The following is a 20,199-nucleotide window of genomic DNA, read 5'->3' as shown; positions in this document are numbered from 1 at the left end:
TAAAGTTGTTAAAAATAAGGGGATACGGAGGTTTGATAATGTAATCGGGATCAAATCATACTTTATAACATTTTAAAAAAAATAAATTTGATTAATTTAACTATTGTATCACGTGTAATGTTTCGAAGATTAGAAGCCTATATGTATAAATTTTTATACAATTTAAACATTTATAGATGTATATAATCTAATATGAACTATTTATTTATATATATTAAATAATATATTATATGTTAAAATATAACAGGACAATGAAATATTTATATTTAAATTATTTAAAATTTAATATCTTAATCTACTTTATAAAATTTTAAAGTAAATAGTTGGACTAGATAGAGATTTGCAATCCCTCTTATGACCTCAAGTGGCAGAAAGCTAAAAATATACATAAAAAATATTGATTTTTCTGGCTTAGTTGAGGCAATTGGCTATTCTGGCGAGATTTTGTGTGTGGGATTAACACTCTCTGCGGACAGTTGATGTAATTTACTTTAGCTATAAAGACAAGCAATTTAAAATTCTTTTTATTTGATATAAAAATTATTAAATTAAAATTCTACAGTATTTTAAAACAACCTTTTCTTACTTTCTAAATCCATGTAATACAGTATTTTTGAATTCTTTATCTAAAGACAACACAACCCTAAGGTGGCTGTTTTCCTTCTCTATTGTATTCTCACATTCGAGATCTGTTAGCCCAAGCAACTGACAGCTGAGTTTGGTAGGAGGAACTAGAAAGCTCCGGGTAGTAACGGATTTCAAGCAAGTTTCTACAAAATTCGAGTCCCTCACCATTAACCCAAACCTAATGGAATACACCAAGGGTTTTACTAGGGAAAAAACATTGTTAAAAACCACATCACTTATAGTTTCATTTAATGCAACAAATATTGATATCACTAACCTCGAAAAACGCAGTAACTCTTAAAAGTACAAACAGGCCAGCACAAGTATCAACTACGTTGAAACTCAAACAAGATAAACAGAGAACCAAAAGAACATGCAAGCTATTAATCTTGAAGGCAAACCAGTTTATTGTTGCCATTTATTAGAAAATGCCTGAGGCAAGATCATAGCTAAAAAAATGCAGTTCACATAAGATTTCAACAAAAAAGCTGTCCATATTTTTCTTCTTCAGAGAAAACATTCTACCACAACATTAATACAAATTCAAACTCCAACTCCAATCAAAATAGCTTCATGCAATACTTAATATATTCAAGGAATGGTTCGTTGATACAGGGGCAAACCTCCCAATGCATCACGTTCTGCTCTCTCCCTCTTGACCTGCAAACCATGGGTAGCAAAGCACTTTTAGCGACAATTTTAGCAGCAGTTATTAGGCAGTTAAATTTTCAAATTTAAGAAGTAACACGTTCTGCTAAATGCACATATCCTCAAAAGCAATACACTCATCCAATCAAAAGTTGATGTATCACGAAAGTTGGGTTTGCAGTAGATTGATTTTATGATACTTTATAGTAAAATCTAGATTGTTTGGTGCATTACTCAAATTATACAGGTAGTCAATAATCATATCTTAGCAGTCACCAGATGCCCAGTACGTACCTGGTAGCATAAGGCTCTCATAAGTCATATGATTCATATTATTAACCTCCCACAGGACAAAAAAAGAAAAACACTATATTTTCATTTTTTTCCTTTTCTGATCATTATTCTGAAAACAATGAGTTGAAAACGTAAAATTGGGGTTACTTTTGCTCAAATATAACTCCTAGTGAAAAATAGTCATATCCCCATATCCAAACAAACCAATATAATGATGTAGAAAGGAGGAAAGAATAATGTATACTAAACCAAAGAAAATATCGCAGATAATTGCAAAATATCCATGATCCATCTAATCTAGCATAGCTGGTACTAACAGAAATAGCTAAAAAAAGTGAAACATAATAGGTCATACGTTTTTTTGTCTTGGAAAAACAGAAAGCAATTAAATCATCAAATATGATACAATATTTCTTGAAATAATTAAGATCCTTCCACAACAACAGTTCTAGCAATCAACAACACCTCTTGCAATCTAAGCAATGCACTTAAGAGAATAAGACTGTCAAGTTAATTGGGGCATCGAACACAAACAAACTGTTGTGCAAACTGCAAAGAAACTAACACAGTGGATTCACATGGTCCTCAGTGAGGGGGTTGACAGAAAAGTTTGGAGAATCAAGAAGGGTTTCATCACCCTCCATTAAACCAATATTCACATTTAGTCATTCATATCAACATATCATAATAGCACATACAAGGGTCAGCATATCCTGAAGGTAGCCCCTGAATGGTGTTTGCATTGCCTGTGAAGAAGACAAAAACAGAAACTATGAGCATTCAATAAAAAATTAACAGCAATGGTCAAAAGAGACAAAGACATGCCCGTCCTACACGCAAATACCAACCACGGACATCATATTAAATCTTCTCTGATATTTTCAAAGAAACCAGACACAGAAATCAATTCAAAGTGCATTCACAGAATTTAAAGTGAGTGGTAGTGTGTGCTTCACATAAATGTTAAACAGACCTAATTTCTCAAACCCTCAAAGTTACCAATTCATATTAACACGAAAGAATGATTATCCCCATTCTAACATTCTGCCCAATCCAATTTTCAAGCAGCGGATAAGTATATTCATACACATCCACCATGCCTCAAAACATAATTAGTTAGACCTGGTCACATCTTAGCATTTCAATATGAATAAATAAATAAATAAATCCAAAATAATAAAATAAATGAAAAAAACCTGAAGATCTTCAGGGAGGTACTCGTGCTTCATGGAAAGGTCAATGGCGCGTTTAAGACGCGCGTGGCGTGCATCAACAATCTCCTTCGGAAGCCGATTAAGAGCTTCCTTCACATCTATATCGTAGTAAGGGTCGTAGAGATCATCATATCGGAGCCCTAAATCCAGAAAATTATTGAATCACATACAAATCAATAGGGTTAAGAGATTGGATTTTAGGGTTTTGGGAATTGGAGAAAGAGAGAAAGAGAGAAAGAGAGGGATTAACCGTATTTCCGAAGGCGTTTGGAGAGAGATTTCATGTGCTGAGCAGCGAACCAGTTCTTCTTTGGATCCAGAAACGATTGCAAAAACGACGCCATTGCACTGTTCGCTTCTCTCGCTGTTTCGTTAGAGTTTCCCGAACAATCGCAGAGGAAGAAGACAAACAAGTGCGTTTTATAAAGGTTTTTGAGTGTACGACGATTACTTTTCCTCGCGTTGTTGCTTCCTTCGAGTGAGTGACATGTCGTTTTTGCCTCGACTCCCAATTTGTTATATCATAAATAAAGGCTTAATTGATTTGTATAAATTTGTAAGAAAAGATCTAGCAAAAAATTTGTAAGAAAAGATATGTAAAATAAAATATTTTATCATATTAAATTAATAATATGATATATTTTTATTTATTATTAAATGAAATTTTGATGTAAAAGTTTCTGAATAATTATCCATTAAGAAAAATAAATATAAGTAATTTAAATTAAAAAATCTTACATTAAAGTATGGGGTAAAAAAATCTCAATTTATTAATAATTTTATAATTAATTTCTTCATGTAAAGCTTTTTAAAACTAATTACGTAGCCAAAATTAATAAAGATACTAACGAGTTTAACATGCATTTTATGAATATTATTATATTAAAATAATTTTAAAATAAAATATAAAAATATATAGTATTAGTATTTTTAATTATTTTAAAAAATTATTATTAATAATAAATATTTTTTATATACAAAATATGAAAAACTTAAAATATGATATTTTTAAATTTAAAACAGAATTATAAAAAATTGAATTAAACATATTCAGTATTTAACATAGAAGAAATCAGATGATATAATAATACAAATAATAAATTTAAAAATATTTTCATTTAAGATAATTCTTAAAAATACTCTTTTAAAAATATAATAAGGCAAGTGGTATTTTTGGGATATAAATTGTACTTATTTTTCTTAAATTGCAGTGTTTTGTTTTTTTATATAAAAAAAATATATTTAATATTAAATACATTCCTTTCTTTTAAAAGACATATGTTACATTTTAGTTTTTGAATGACTTTTTATTTATTTAAGAATCTTATAACAGGTTTGTTTTCTTTTTAAAAGTAATTTTTTTATTTTTTAAAATAAAATTCAATACAAATTTGTATTGTATTTTATTTTTAAAAAGAAAAACAAACATGCTCTCAGACAATTTTACTTTAAAAATAAAATGAAATATTTCTGTTTAAATCAACAATAATTTTTTTTTCTTTCAAATAAAACATAATTTTTTCAAAATTAATTGTCCTTTACGTAGCTGAGCCTTATTTTTGTTTTTTTACCTAAAAATTAAAAAATGTTGGGTTGGGTCCTTATATATATATAATTCAATGATAAGTGGGTCTTTAATTCCTATTGATACTAGCAACTTAATGTGTTTGAAAACAATTTAAAACCGTTGGAAAAAAAGATAGTACAAAATCTGACATAGTAGGTGGAAGCACGCAGAATTTGAGAAAAAATTGGAAAAATCTCGTACCAATAGTTTGTAATTTTGCCAGTCTAACTAAAATATGCAAGAGGGTTTATAATTTTATCTAGTAAAAAATTACAAAATAATAAAATTATGTTAAGAGTTCATAAATACAAATAAAAATTGTTTGTTCAACAAAAAATGGGACTGCTTAATATTTAAGTTGATGGAAGGATATATTATAAAAGGCTTGTTAAGCTTTCATTATATAATTACACAAATAGGTTTATTCAAGTAGTAGAGGTTAAGCGTGGTAAAGAGAATGTATCTCTAGAAAAAATGGCCTAATCCTTATAATTAAGCTAATTCTTGCAATTAATCTTAAAGGCTAATGCAACAAATCAATTTATATTTGATAATTTACAATACAATAAATTCATCAAAAAAATCTCAACACTCTCTTTTAAGTTTGTGCATAAACATAAATTTGCCTAACTTGATTAAAAATTTAGAGAATACAAGTAGATGCAATCTTTCAATATATTTCTTATACTGATTCCTCAAATACAAGATTCTTAATGTTTTATTTGGATGTTTGGAAGGAAAGAAAAAAAGGGTTTGTAGGAAAAAGGAAGGGAAAAGAGGGAATAGAGTTAAGTTCCTCTCTTATTTGAATGTTTAATATTGAGAGGAAAGAGTAATGGAAGCTTTAATTATATAAATGATATTATTGTCCTTTATAACTTTTATTTATATATTTTTTTTATATTTTCTATTTTTTTAAAATATAAAAAAATTAAATATATTTTTCTCTAAAATATTTTTATTTTGTATACATTTTTAAAAAAATGTCACTTTAAAAACTAACATATTTTGAAAAAAATATTTTAGTACTATTCTTTTCTTTAAAATTAACATCACATTCTTGTAAGAAAGAAAGAAGGGATAAATTAATCATCTTAAAATTTTACTTAAAAAAATTTAGATTAGGGAAACTAAAAAAACTAATATTAGAAGAGTTTTGGGTATAGAAAAACTCGCTAACCCTTTTCTTCATAATTAGTTAATTTCTAAATAAGGGTTAAACTCCACTAACCCTTCCCTTCTCCTCCTAAACATGAAATTCAAATATAACTTAAAAGTATTTTTTGAATAATGATTTCACATATATTTAATAAATACTCCAACATTAAAGATAAGAGTTAAGAAGTAATTAATATGTTGAAACATATTCCTAGCATTACAATATATCGAGTGAGTTTCATTCAATTTTTGGTTTAGATTGTTTTCTAGCTAAGCTAAACCTTGAATCCTAAATCAAAATACTATTGATTAAAATAGAATAAAGCTACCAATATCTATATAAATAGAATATATATATATATATATATATATATATATAATCAAAATACTTTAGAGTTGAAGATTATATCTAATCTCACAAGGAGTTTAGTCGCTCATAACGTCCATCACAACCAAAAAAAGAAAGGAAAATGAATATAAAATAGTTCTCCAATCTTTTTCAATGTATGCCCTAATATTCCTCTTGTTGGATGCTCTTTGTTCCTCCTTTCGTCCTTGATTCTTCTTTTTTAAAAGTAGAGTTAGTGAATTCTTATTCAAGCAAGAAAGTTTTACTCAAGCTAAAAAGGCTAAGACCCAAGTTTGTTTCTTGCTTGAGCAAAAATAGGTTTAGGTTATTGCCTTCGGTCTCCTTTGCCTTTCATACTCATTAAGCTCTTGTAAATCAAGAAATTTAACAAAAATAATTAAATTTTTTTTATCTCAATCTTTAACCCAAAATAATTGTTTAAATTTAAATTCTTCAAAATTAAAAGAAAACATAAATTTAAATTTAAAATAAATTTATTTAAGTAAATAAGTGTCCAAATTCATATTATAATTTACTAAAACTTGACACATATCACTCATTTGAATTTCGGTAACCATAACCAAATCATCCTTGTGAATTCATTTATAAAAGTAACAAATCAATGTGATCCCCTAAAGTAGAAATCTTAAAAGGACCCAAATATTTGAATGTATAAGCCTAAAAGGAACATGAATTTTTATTCAAACTAAGTGAAATAGGGACATAGTGACTTTTTGCTTGTTCACATACATCATAATGAAAAGAAGAAACATCAAACTTTGCAAAAAGTATAAGAAATAATTTTTTAAATACCCAAATGAAGTATGTCCTAAGTGACGATGTTATAACTACATTTCAATTATCTCCTCTTTGTTAGAACTATCCACTGTATCTTTTTTTAACTTCGTTGAACCTTTTATCACTGAGTCTAAGTAGTATAATCTTTCTTATTGAACATCATAACCAATCATCTATTTGGTGTGAATGTTCTAAAAAACACAAAAATTAGGCCTGAAATAACAATAAAATTTATACAAATCAATTTGTATAAAAAAAAAATAAATTAAACTACGATGTTGTCACATTAACTTCATTATTATCGTAGCATGCAAATAAAAATTTGAGTTTTTTTAGATGCCAATAACATGTGAATATTAAAAACAAAAATAATTTTAGAACATGAGCAGCAAACAAAAAGGATAAGCAGTAACATTTCATTCTCCTTACGTCTTCTCTATTACAGCTTCATAAAATTTTGGAACATAAATATGCAACATAGTCTCTATCACAACTTCTCTTTCATTTTTTCGCCTGAATATTTCATCTTTTCCGGGTGCAGGAACATTTAAATCTTTATCTAAAGCTGTCCATTTTCTTGCGAAAGATATACAATTGATGAAGTCTTTGTTTTTTCGTTTAAAACACGAGGAACATTTAAATCTATTCTAACATTGCTCTTGCTTTACCAATCCTTGAAAGTGTGGAGTTTTCATCATCTTTTGCATCCATAGAATCTTGAACTACCTTAAAATCAATGGAGTCTTTTATTTCCTTATGAACAGAGTCTTTATTCTAGGTATCAAAAGAATATGGAACTACCTCCACTTCTATGAAATCTTCACCTCTTTCTAAATTGAGGAAGTGATCTTCTTTGGTACCTTCATAAGGAGTCATGCTATACAAAACAAGAGACTATTCATATGAGGGATTATATAAGCTATCGTTTCACCTCATGGTATAGTTATACGAGAGAAAGTACAAGTTAGGTGATTCTAAAATATTTAATATGTATGCTACTGAAAGGAAGGAATTCGAAGAGTTTTAGCAGCTAAACCAAAAAGTAGACAGAGACTTTTAATAAGGTGGTCAGTTATAATTAGGAATAATATTGGTAAAAAGAGAATAAATGCGTCTTAAAATTTGTAAGCGATTAAGAAAATAATTAGTTGTATGTAAGGAACAAGAAAGGTAGCAACAATTATTAGGATAATCATCGTTAGATACTGTAGTAGTAGATAATGAGAATTATAATGATGATCATGTATAAATGTTTCTAAAGATACAAGATTGAGTAAGATTTTCAAAATTAAAATACCAAAGACAAGATAACTTTTTTGTTTTGTTTTTTAAAATTAAGTTAAAATCCAATTAAGCTCTATTTTTATCAAGCATATTTTGCTTTAGAATTTACATTTAAAAATAAAATTTTAAAACTTGAAACCACTATAAACAAATCCTAATAGGTTAGATTTAAAATTTAAAATCACAAATAAAGGAAGGAAATTATAAAAAATAATAATTCATAGACTATTTATTTGTATATTTATTATACTTGCATAAGAAAATAAATGGATGGGTGTTAAAAAATATATTTATATTCTATCGTGTAAATAAAAAAAATTCAAATGTAATTAAAATACTATGGAAATTCATAAAAAAAAACAAAGAAAATGAAAAGTGGTAATTGATGCATATGCCTTAAGTTCATAATGAGATAACGCATTGAATCAAAGTTTTAAGTCAAACTCATTTTGATTTGAAGTTAGAGGCAATGTCAAATGTCATATGATAAGACGTCCAACAAGTTAACAAACACCTTACATAGCGACTAATAAGCTATCATTTGCGGACATTGGGAAACTTGTATTCTAATAATAGCAACCATTTCAAAGGCTATAATAACAAAAGAGAAAAGAATCTTTAGATTCCTTAAACAAAAAAGGATTTTAATTTGGGCCAAATGACATAATGACAAATGGACAGTTTATATTCAACAATAGACCCTTTTATATTATCATTGTTAACCAACAAAACATTAGTGGTAAAGGAAGAGCGCAAAAGAAAAGGAAAAGAGAAGATAACAATTTCTATTTTTGGATGGAGAAGAAATACAAAAATGTCTCTCTTTACTTTAACAAAAAGATGACAAAAAAATGACAATTCATAAAAAGAATATGAAGAAGTTTCAAATGTGTGGTATAGGTGACGATAAACAAGAAGTTGATGAAGGGGATATCGAACCAAGAGAAGAGGATAGCCAATACAGTCTCACAGGCATTCTTCTTCCATCTCTTGGTGCCACAGCTATTTGCAATGACAATCAGAAACATAAGCTTCGTCGTTTCATTATATCCCCAAATAATCACAATTACAGGTAATAATTAATGGTCATAATTCTCTTGTCTCTCTTTCTCTCTTAATTAGTGGATAAACACAATTTCTTTCATTTTGTTATGTTATAAGTTCTTTGAGAAAACTCACAACATAAAAAGTAATTATTTCTTTAAAAAAGTATTATTTAGTTGAAAAATATTTGTAGAAGCTATGAATTAGTTATTTAATCAACTTGAATATTGACAACCATACTTGGTTTGTTGTAATTAAGAAAATGCATTTTTAAATAAATTCTTTACTATCTTTTCTTGTCAATTTTTTAAAATATATTAAGCTTATCATGCACTAATTATTTACACGTGAATGTTAAAAATTATTTTATAAAGAGTTATCCTATTATTGAATTTTAAAGAGATAAGAATAGATGAATGATTTACATGTATATATGATTTTATAGTAATATATAATAATAATAATAATAATTATTATTATTATTACAATAATAATAATTGATATTTCAGGCTATGGGACAAGTTTCTGGTGATATTGGTTTTCTACACTGGTTGGGTGTGTCCATTTGAATTTGGTTTCCTTGACAAATCTAAAGGTCCACTCATTATAACTGACAATGTTGTAAATGGACTTTTTGCCATTGATATTGTGCTTACATTCTTCGTTGCATACCTTGATAAATCCACTTATTTACTCATTGATGATCATAAGCTCATTGCTTTAAGATATATTAAATCATGGTTGGTCTTTGATGTTATTGCTTCCATTCCTTATGAAGTTGTTCACATTGTGCTACCACCTTCTCTTCAAATATATGGGTACTTCAGTATCCTTCGCCTTTGGCGCCTACGAAGAGTTAGTGCCATGTTTGCAAGGTAATTACATACCTTAAAGTTTTCTTTCTTCTAAAGACGAAATTATATTTCAATTATAAATGTTTTACATAAAACTTCAATCAACAATAACAATTTTTAACTACCTAACTTGATACATATAGAAACTATGACATGTTCCATCAACTTGAGAGCTACATATCTAAAACTAATTCCAACTTGGATATTAGTGAAAGAAAATGAATTTGAGGCTAAGACAATGCTTTGGTAAGAGGCCGTTTATCTACATTTGACTAGCAACAAATATAATTTTAAGAAAACTAGCCTAAAAATGTTATTAAAGTATGTTATTCATTATTTCAACCAAACTAACTCACTAGTAAACCAAGCTAATATTTTGCACTATACTTTAATTGATATGTATTATTAGTTTTTTTTTTAATTTCTTGTAAATTAATGATTGTCTAAGAAAGATACAAAAGTTAATGGTTGACTTGTGGGTGATTAAACAATTGTCGCAATAAACATCTACAAGGGTTATTATGTGAATGGATGAGGTGGAAAAAAACAGCATACCTTGTCTTTAGGCTAGAGTTCAAATATTTTTGAACATGTATTATGTTACATAAACTTAACGAAGGTTGAAGTTTTTGAATGTTACATAAATGCATTTAGCATATTGATTACATATATTATGTTAAGTCTATAAATTATAATACATGTGTATTTGCCAAAGAACCACCTATTCATAATTTTTTTAAAAAAAAGGAAATTTATACATGAAAGGATATAGTCAAACCTCACCACAGTGGTAATGACTTACAATTGCAAGAAATATTTTAAAAAAGTTGCAATGTATATTTTTCTTAACATAAGTAAATATTTATATTGGACTTTATAATTTTTAAATTTCAAAAGTATTTGAAATCTTTAAGAATTTTTAAATTGAGATTGCATGTGTTAGTGTCTTTTTTTATTTAATAAAGATTTGGACTTAATGTAATGATATTATCAACGTACATAAGTAATGAAAGCCATATTAAACTAATGAAGATAATTATTTTTGAAACTATTGCCTAGAGGCTTATCTAAGTTTATAAAGAGTTGTTGAGTTTACGAGCCATATTTTTCCTTACAACCAAACAGCTAAGTGGAACTAAGATGTTAATATCTTCATACACATAATTTTTCAAAAAACTTTTTGTACAAAATTGAAGCATGATCCAATTTTCTAGGGTGATTAGTGCAAATAAAATTATTATAAATGATTTTTAATATTGATAAAAAAAAGTATTAGAAGCTAGTATAGACATGTCAATGTTTATGCTCTACAACAACATTTTCATAAAGTCCATAAGTATGTAAAAACTCATGTTTTGCAATTTATTTATAAATAATTTTTCTCTGAATTTTTCTAATCATTATGTAGCTTTTTGATGTTACATTCAAATGAGTCGTAAAGGTAAAAAATGTTTTTAATCAATTAAGATGTTTATAGTTTATATTTTATCAAATATAGCCATAACCTTATTACACCATCTAAAATGGTAAAAGTAGTGTTTTTTTTTAATCATAATTAGGATGATTAAAAGACTTCACACATCATAACGGAAAGGTGAAGATAGTTTCTTTGCATTGTCACTCTATAACTTTTTGACGTCATTGTCAAATTAAGTCATAAAAATGAAGAAAACTTTAATTGACTGAAATGTTTCCAGCTTTAGATTTAATCAAATATAGTCGAGTGAATCTTGCTACATCATCTAAAATGGTAGAAAAAAGCGTTTTTTTTAATCATAATTAAGATGAATGAAAAGACTTTATACATTACTATGAATAAAATCAAATGGATTATTTGCAAACTTATTTTTAGGTACAAAAAGTAGTTTATGATACTTAGTGAAAATAAAAATGACACATATGAGAATTGAAATTGGTGGAGAGGGATATGGGAATTATATTGAGTAAAACTTTCATTATTTACAATGAAATCATAAGTAAAATATTGAATATATAATATAAAAAAAATCTCTCATAGGATAACAAAAAGGTCTTAATAAAAATTATATTTACAAATCATTTTTAACTTTTCATGTCCTAATTGGCAAAAGAATTATCAACAAAAGCAATAAAATAATTGAAATTACGTAACAATAAAATGTAAAAAAATGATCACATGAAGATTTAGTATGTACAAAATTTTAAAAATAATAAAATTAGGATATAAAGACAATGTCTAATACTTTAACTAGGATATAATAACCATTTGACAACATGGACAAGTTTACGATAAAAATAAAATAAAATTTAACATGTTTAAAGTAAAAGTTATATGAGTGGTGGCAGTATATCAACGATTTAGGTTTTAGGATCTACAAGAAGTTGAGTTCAAGGTTAAGAAATCAATATCAAGATAAGGATTAGACATTGGTGTTTTGGCTATTTGATATTGTACATACTTTATCAATTATAGAAATATGTTGAAACTCATTTGAGGATTAGCATTATATTGAATTTGAACATATCAAAAACTTAATTATCAATAAGTGGTCAAATTTTTTATGTAACGAAAGATAAACATAACATTTGAAATACTTACCTTTGGTGTATTTAGGTATACCACAATGAGGATATATGGATTTGTTTCTATTTACATATTTTTACTTCAGTTTTTGAGAAGAGTGGATGGCATAAGTCATGTGAAGCGATTGTGTTATTGTTAACTTTCTTTTTTTTCTTTCTTAATAAATCAATGAGAAGACATAATTTATAATGAAGATATTTTACAATATTAATATTTTTCCTTTAATCGAAGAGAAAGGTCGATCAATTTACATATTTTGTATGAAAATGGTTGATTAAAGGTTGGACTCCACCATGCATACAACTATGCATTAGCTTATATTTCCCAAAGTCTTCCTATTTTGTGAAGTATTGGCTTAGTGAAAGACATTTCTAAGTCTAGGTTGGGAAGATACTTCTTCAATTAAAACACTCGTAAGGTATCATGCTAGTGAAAATATTCATAAAGATCCTTCAATATGTTTATAATAGTGGAAAATAAATCATCACATTGCTAGTGACCATTTTAGAAATTTGAGACAAGAAGTTATGAGTAATCTATGTACAAAGACTAGCTTATTTGTGTCAATTAATGTTATATGCATGATGTGAAACCATAAATTGTAGTTATTTCCTGTCAAGGTTTGTAACAACAATATCAATTTAGGACTATATAAAATTTCACAAAAAATAAGATAGGAGAATTTTCCATTATGAATGAAAAAGAGCCTTCAATGAAAAACATAAAGTTGGAAGGATTAGCATAGTAATAAATATTATAAACTTGCTAAAAAAAATCAAAATGTAAATACTTAGTTTCTTTTCTCTAATTTCACATTTAACAAGTAATATGACAAAATTGGAAAAGATTTGGATATTAGTAAATTTATTGATCTCAAAAAAGTGTTATAGATGTGTTATCCTTTTGTACTAAAGCTAGCAAACATAACTTACCTCGCAATAATCAATAACTAATAACAATTTGTAACAAAGTAACTTGACAAATTGCAATTGAATTTGTAATATTGAGAATAAAATATGATTGACAATGGACTAAGTGAGATTACATGAATCAGATAAATATTATAAATCATAATTTAAAACCTTATTAGGGTTTATATCCTTTAACGTGCCTGTATATATAATTTAAACTAGATATATGACCTAAGAATGGAAAGAGGCATGTACAAACATTAGCACTCCTAATGATTTTGGCTTTCTGCAAAAGGTATATAATGAAAAAAAAAAAAAAACCATAAAATTAAGTTTAAAAAAAAATATTTCATTTTACTTACATTGTACTTACATTGTTCCTTAATGTGTTAGATTGGAAAAGGACAGAAATTATAACTACTTTTGGGTCCGTTGCTCCAAGCTTACATGGGTGAGTTCTTATATAACAATGAAAATTTTGGTTCGATCATAGTCTTAATGATATAAGACAAGATATTTTATTAGTAATGATATATTGGTTTTTCTTCTTTTTTTTTTTTTTTTCTATTCTTTATAGGTTACTCTATTCTCGGTGCATTTTTCTGCATGCATTTTCTATTTTCTTGCTGTAAGGCGTGATCCAAAATCAACATGGCTTGGACTTGTTCCTGATGCCATTGACCAGAATTTGTGGGGAAAATATGTAGTATCAATATATTGGGCCATAGTGACTCTTACATCAGTTGGTTATGGCGATTTGCACCCTATAAATACAAAAGAAATGGTATTTGATATTTTGTATATGCTCTTTAATCTTGGACTCACCTCATATCTAATAGGAAACATGACCAACTTGGTTGTCCATTGGACAAATAGAACTAAGAGATATGTAAGTATAATTTATTATTCACCATAATTTATATAGTTCACATTTATTTTGTTTTTATTTATTTTTCAAGAGGTTCATTGATTATAATTTGAATTGAAATTTTTTTTTTTTTTGGCATAATAGAGAGAAACTGTCCAGTCTGCCTCAAATTTTGCCAAAAGGAATCGTTTGCCTATCCGTTTGCAAGAACAAATATTTGCTCACTTGCTTATGAAGTATAGAACTGATTTAGAAGGACTACAACAACAAGAGATTATTGAATCCCTTCCAAAAGCCATTCAATCTAGCATCTCACACTACCTGTTTTATTCACTTATCGATAAAGTGTACTTGTTTCATGGAGTATCAAACGATCTACTTTTTCAATTGGTAATATTTTATATCTATTATAACCTTACCCATTTATGTTAAACGAAAACAACCCAAACTTTTGAGGATATATATATATATATATATAATTGTATTAGTAACGAATAAGCATCTAAAATGACAAATAGTATTAATAAAAAGGATTTGAGAATAATTTTTTAGATATTTATTTGTTGTTATTCCTTTTATTTTGATTGAAGGTTACAGAGATGAAGGCTGAATATTTTCCTCCAAAGGAAGATGTGATTTTGCAAAATGAAGCTCCAACAGACTTTTATATATTGATTACTGGAGCAGTTGTAAGAAATTGTTTTTCTACTTATTTTCACGTGTTATATTACATTATACACACATAAACTATCTTTCATTTTAGTATTTAGAGTAGTTATATTTGTAAAAAATGGTTTGCATATACAATTCATCTTAAAAATCAGATATCCAAATTTTGTCAATATTTAAAAATAAGAGCATAAACAACAACAAAAAAAGATTAAAAAAAAAAACACAAAGGAGAATAGTATTATTGCAATTAAAACTAAAAAAAATAAAAAAATGAAACTAAGACATTTATTCCATAATTATCGTTTTTAATGTATATGAAGTAGGTATTTTTTAATGTTATTTTTGCATTTTGTAATTTTCTTATAGAAAAATATGACAAATCTTAATTTTATTTTATTTTTTTGTGTAACAGGATCTTGTTATTCAAAAGAATGGAATAGAGCAGGCAAGTTCTTATACATTAATATTTTTGTGAATTAACTTGATTTTTCTTTATCTAATGTCAAGAGACTAACCAAATGAAAAGACTTATTTTTGTGAGTAACATTACATGTTGATTCAATTATATTAGGTTATTGGCGAGGCAAGGACAGGAGATTTAGTAGGAGAAATAGGAGTGTTATGTTATAAGCCACAAGTATTTACTGTTAGAACTAAGCGATTAAGCCAACTTCTACGATTGAATCGAACTACATTTGTAAATCTTACTCATTCAAATATTGGAGATGGAACAATAATCATGAACAATTTTCTTCAGGTATATAAAATATTTGAGCTCTTGAGTTTTTATTTTCTTTTAAAAATGCTTATAGTCGGTAAATGTTATAGTTTTTTTTTTTTTTTTTTTTTTTTGTATATATGTTAGATGTTTTTATCACTTTTAGTTCTAGATTTTAATCTTTTGGTTTAACTCATTTTATTTTCTACTCCAATGACATAGACCACAAAATAAGGTACTAAGTCCTTTCATGTCACTATAAACTTCCCTATTGAAGACCATTATTTGAAATATTTTGATGTTTTTAATAGAAACATAAGTTATTAAATCTCAACTTAATTATCTAATATTTTAGCCATTATACAATCTTTTATCTAACTTTTTAACACGGTTCCATAAAGAATGCTAAATAAAGGAATGCTTGACCTTTCAATTGCTTAATACTTATATCTCTCTCACTTAATGTGTGTGTATGTGTATGTTGTTCTATGCCAACCCAACAAAGTTCAAAACTCACCACCTATTATCTTGAGCTCACTAGTAGCTTAATATGTAGACTAGGCTAAACATATGGTTCAAATCCATTTTGACACAAATGCATGCCCATTCAACACTCTATACAAGCTCGATGCATGGGATCATGACAAGGAGGTGATGCATATAACCCCACAGGACAACAATCAAACTAAACATGACCACAATGCAAAGGATCACTATAGTTTCATGGTTGTGCATCGCCTGCATCCAAGGTTTATATAAGTAGCCAAGGTCGTTACAAGATACATTCTATCACCTACCATTACTTTATTAATCCAAACACTAAGTTGCATTAAAGTGTCTTTTTTCCTCATTATATTCAATCTTATATTGATCAGTGTAGTGATGCCTAACTTATGGACCATATTAGGTTCATCATTGAGGCTTATTATAGTGGTGCCATCCATTAGTTTGGCACCATATATGAGAAACAATAAAATTATTTTCATTCATTTAAGTCTATAGGTCAAACTCCAACACTGTGGCACACTTGTCCCTTTGAAATGAGCAATCATAATATTCAAATAACCTTCGACCCCTTTAATATTATCATTGCTACCTTTGAGATCCTTAGTTTTTATAAACATCCTTTGTTTATTGCTTCATACTATATTGATTTTGATTTTTAAGAACACCTTAAAATATTTAGCAATAAATAATACCATGCAAGCAAAGAATGAATTGCTCAGGCATTTCTTGGCTCACTTCTATAAGTTATCTACCATGATCTCGAATATGTATTGGTGTATATATGTGTGTGCCCGTGCAAAAGTATATGTGCGTGACTGTTTGGATCTGTAAAAATGCTACAAATATTAAAAAATAGTCCTTTTGAGGACTAATTGCATGTTTAATTTTGCATCTTAAAAGGTTAAAATTGTTATTGGAACATAGTTCCTACGCGGGAAAATGAAATTGTATAATAATTGTCCTATAATGACAAATCATTATAGGATATAAAAACCATGGTCTTCAAATTAAGCTAACATACTACTTGCTCCCGGGGTTGAGTTTGTCTATGTTGTTATGACTAGTTTTATTCCTTGATGCAGCATTTGCATGAATCAGAGGCGCCGTTGATGAGAGAAATTTTGGTAGAAACACAGGCAATGCTAACTCGGGGAAAAATGGATTTGCCAATTAGTTTATTTTTTGCAGCTAACAGAAGTGACGATATATTATTACATCAGTTGCTAAAGAAGGGTTCAGATCCAAATGAAGCAGATAGGAATGGAAAGACTGCATTGGTTAGCAAATATCATTTCTTCTTATAAAAATAAATTTTTTTTTAATATTTGACCCTTACAATTTATATCTTTCACATGTAACAGCATGTTGCAGCTTCTAAAGGCACTAAACATTGTGTAGTTTTGCTTCTAGAACATGGAGCTGATCCCAACATCCAAGGTATAGTTAGAACTTTTTAAAAATTCAATTAATGTTAAAAATAAAAGACTAATACCATTGGTAAATTATTAAAGCTATTAGACAATACTTTCTAAACGTGAAAACCAAAAAGATGATGGAAACATTTAGTTTCAAATGTCACAATGAATTTAAAAGCAACTCTTTCTTCATTTGAATTATACCATTTGTAAAGCATGTTTATCCTCAATTTTTTTTTAATTAAATGCTAATATAGTGTTTCATTTGGTACATATTCAACATAAAAAGAATTGCTTTGTCCATGCATGATGAATTCATTGCTTCATTATTCTTTATTTGAATGAAACTTCAGTGCTGAATTATTGTTTTATTCGGCGCACCTTTTGGTTTTATTAATACATCAACTTTATTTTTCATAAAGGAGTTAGGTTGGTATTGAACTCATTGGTGTAATCTCTAATTACTCTTATTTATACAGATTCAGATGGAAATGTCCCACTGTGGGAAGCAATAAAAGGTGGGCATGAATCTATCATCAAACTTCTTGAAGACAATGGTGCAAACTTATCATCTGCTGATGTAGGCCATTTTGCATGCATCGCTGTTGAGCAAAATAACTTAGAAATGCTTAAGAACATTGTTCAATGTGGTGGGAATGTGACACGGTCCACAAGTAATGGAACCACTGCCCTCCATTTTGCAGTGAGTGAAGGAAACGTTGAAATGGTGAGATTCCTTATAAACCTTGGAGCAAACATTGACAAGCAAGATGGTAATGGCTTGACTCCAAGGTATTTAGCAGATCAACAATGCCACGAAGAAATACAAAATATTTTCCAAAACATTGGACAAATCAAAGTAACAAATGCTTCTCCTACAATATCAAAGAATGGAGGGTTTGTAAAGTGTCGAAGTACACCCTCTTCCCAAGGACGCATGCCACCTTATCAAGAACTGACATGGTTTGATAATCATCAAAGAAGAAGGGTTAGCCCTTTTCATAATTCCTTTTTTGGGATAATGTCCGCAGCAAGTGGTAAGTAAGCATTTATCTTTCAAATTTAATTGACTTTAACTTGGATGCAAATTTTCAAATGGCTCAAGGAAAGAAAGCAACAAAAATATTTGTATTCCGTTACTCAAATACAAGAATGACTTGAGATAAATAAATACAACAATGATAGCATTTTAATATACACAGGGATGGATCTACTGAGAATAATTACTATTTTAACAATATGAATATTATAAATCTGGATTATGTATGATATAACCATGCGTATTAATGGTCAAAATAAAAGTTAATCAATAATTGCACGAGCACTTAAAATTGTAATGTATATTTTATTTTTAATATTTATCATGTAAACATGATCTAATTGTTTGTATTTTGATTATTCTCGTGTCTTACACTAACTAAATATTCAAACCTGAATAATTCAATTCAAACGTAAATGCAATGTTATTCGGTACTTATAAAAGACGTTGCAAATGGCATTTCAAACCATCTTGAGAGAAATAAGTATATGAATAGAAAGAGAAAGACAAAAGAGTTTTTTTTAGAGAAAGAAATTTTACTTTCATGATAATTTGCATGTTTGACATGGTTATTAAAGAATGGAAATACGACAATTATGAAGTTCATTTCATTGTTGACTGCTAGGGCATTCAAATTCAATCCTACTTTTTACTTTGGGATAGTTAATTTTAATTTTACTTTTGATTGTAGATAAAAAGGATTCCAGCTCTCCATCCGTCAGAATAACAGTTAGTTGTCCAGAAAAAGGTGAACATGCCAAAAGGCTTATTTTTCTCCCAAATTCTCTTCACGAACTGCTACATATTGGTGTTGAAAAGTTTGATTACTCACCCACCAAAATATTGACTAAAGAAGGAGCTATAGTTGAAGACATAGAGGTTATAAGAGATGGTGATCTTCTTATTCTTGCGCGCGACTGAAGACCATTTTAAACACTTTTGTTATGTGTATACACATTGTAATTATATCCTACAACTATGTCACTAGTTAAAAAAAATTAAAACTCTAGTTAATTTATTCTTACTATGCAGGGACACGGGATTATTTATATTTAATATTAAATAGGAATAAAATTATATTTATTTTAAAATATATTTTTAATTACTAATTTTAATAAATATTTATCATCTAATTATTATAATAAAATATTTTTCAATTTTTTTTGTAATAAAAAATAATTCAAACAGATTTTATAATTTTATAGATGGATATTTTTTAAATTTTATGATTCTATAACAATTTTCTGTTATATCACTCATCTTTGAAAGGTTTAACTATTGCATTTTACATATCTTTTATGTTGTCAATAATGTAAATATATATTTTTAAAAAATTTTTGAAATATTTCTGTAAGTGACCCATCATATGAGACCTAGCTAGAAAATTCTTGCTTTATTTGATACTATTGTATAGCCAATTTTATGTTATATAAGTCGTACAAATATATTACGTAAAAATATTTAGTCTATATTTTAATGGTCTTAATCGTTTTAATTATATTAGTATCAAAGTTTTTAATATTTAAAACATGACTCGATTAGCGTGTATAAATTTATAGATAGAAAATTATATCAATTGTTAAATGTTTCAATCAACTTATTGATATAAATTATAATTATAAAATATAAATATTGACTCTTAAAAATATTCTTTATCATATAATATTTA

At 27.6% G+C, this 20,199-nt stretch overlaps 2 protein-coding genes across 3 annotated transcripts; one reads left to right on the top strand and one right to left on the bottom strand.

The window, feature by feature from the left end:
* Positions 1–981: 981 nt before the first annotated feature.
* Positions 982–3,266, bottom strand: LOC113847336 (cytochrome b-c1 complex subunit 7-2-like). Of its 2 annotated transcripts, XM_027476366.1 has the most exons (4): positions 3,034–3,266; positions 2,766–2,923; positions 2,268–2,315; positions 982–1,287 (listed from the first exon to the last, which is right to left on the bottom strand). In XM_027476366.1, exons 1-4 carry the CDS (start codon positions 3,125–3,127, stop codon positions 1,219–1,221), a joined length of 369 nt encoding a protein of 122 aa, XP_027332167.1. In that variant the 5' UTR covers positions 3,128–3,266; the 3' UTR covers positions 982–1,218. The 2 variants fall into 2 exon arrangements, with proteins under 2 accessions (XP_027332167.1, XP_027332168.1); XM_027476367.1 differs by lacking the exon at positions 2,268–2,315 and having other exon boundaries at positions 1,030–1,287.
* Positions 3,267–8,826: 5,560 nt separating this feature from the next.
* LOC113847986 (potassium channel AKT1-like) lies at positions 8,827–19,451 on the top strand. The gene is made up of 12 exons (XM_027477329.1): positions 8,827–9,011; positions 9,493–9,858; positions 13,705–13,762; positions 13,889–14,200; positions 14,324–14,569; positions 14,770–14,868; positions 15,264–15,296; positions 15,423–15,608; positions 17,159–17,353; positions 17,438–17,513; positions 17,971–18,528; positions 19,222–19,451. Exons 1-12 carry the CDS (start codon positions 8,827–8,829, stop codon positions 19,449–19,451), a joined length of 2,544 nt encoding a protein of 847 aa, XP_027333130.1.
* The last annotated feature ends 748 nt before the right edge of the window (positions 19,452–20,199 follow it).

The sequence above is a fragment of the Abrus precatorius genome, unplaced genomic scaffold, assembly GCF_003935025.1.
Source record: "Abrus precatorius isolate BTA unplaced genomic scaffold, Abrus_2018 Scaffold8, whole genome shotgun sequence".
NCBI lineage: Eukaryota > Viridiplantae > Streptophyta > Magnoliopsida > Fabales > Fabaceae > Abrus > Abrus precatorius.
The sequence above is the reverse complement of the archived record's forward strand: the minus strand, read 5'-3'. Positions and strand labels throughout refer to the sequence as shown.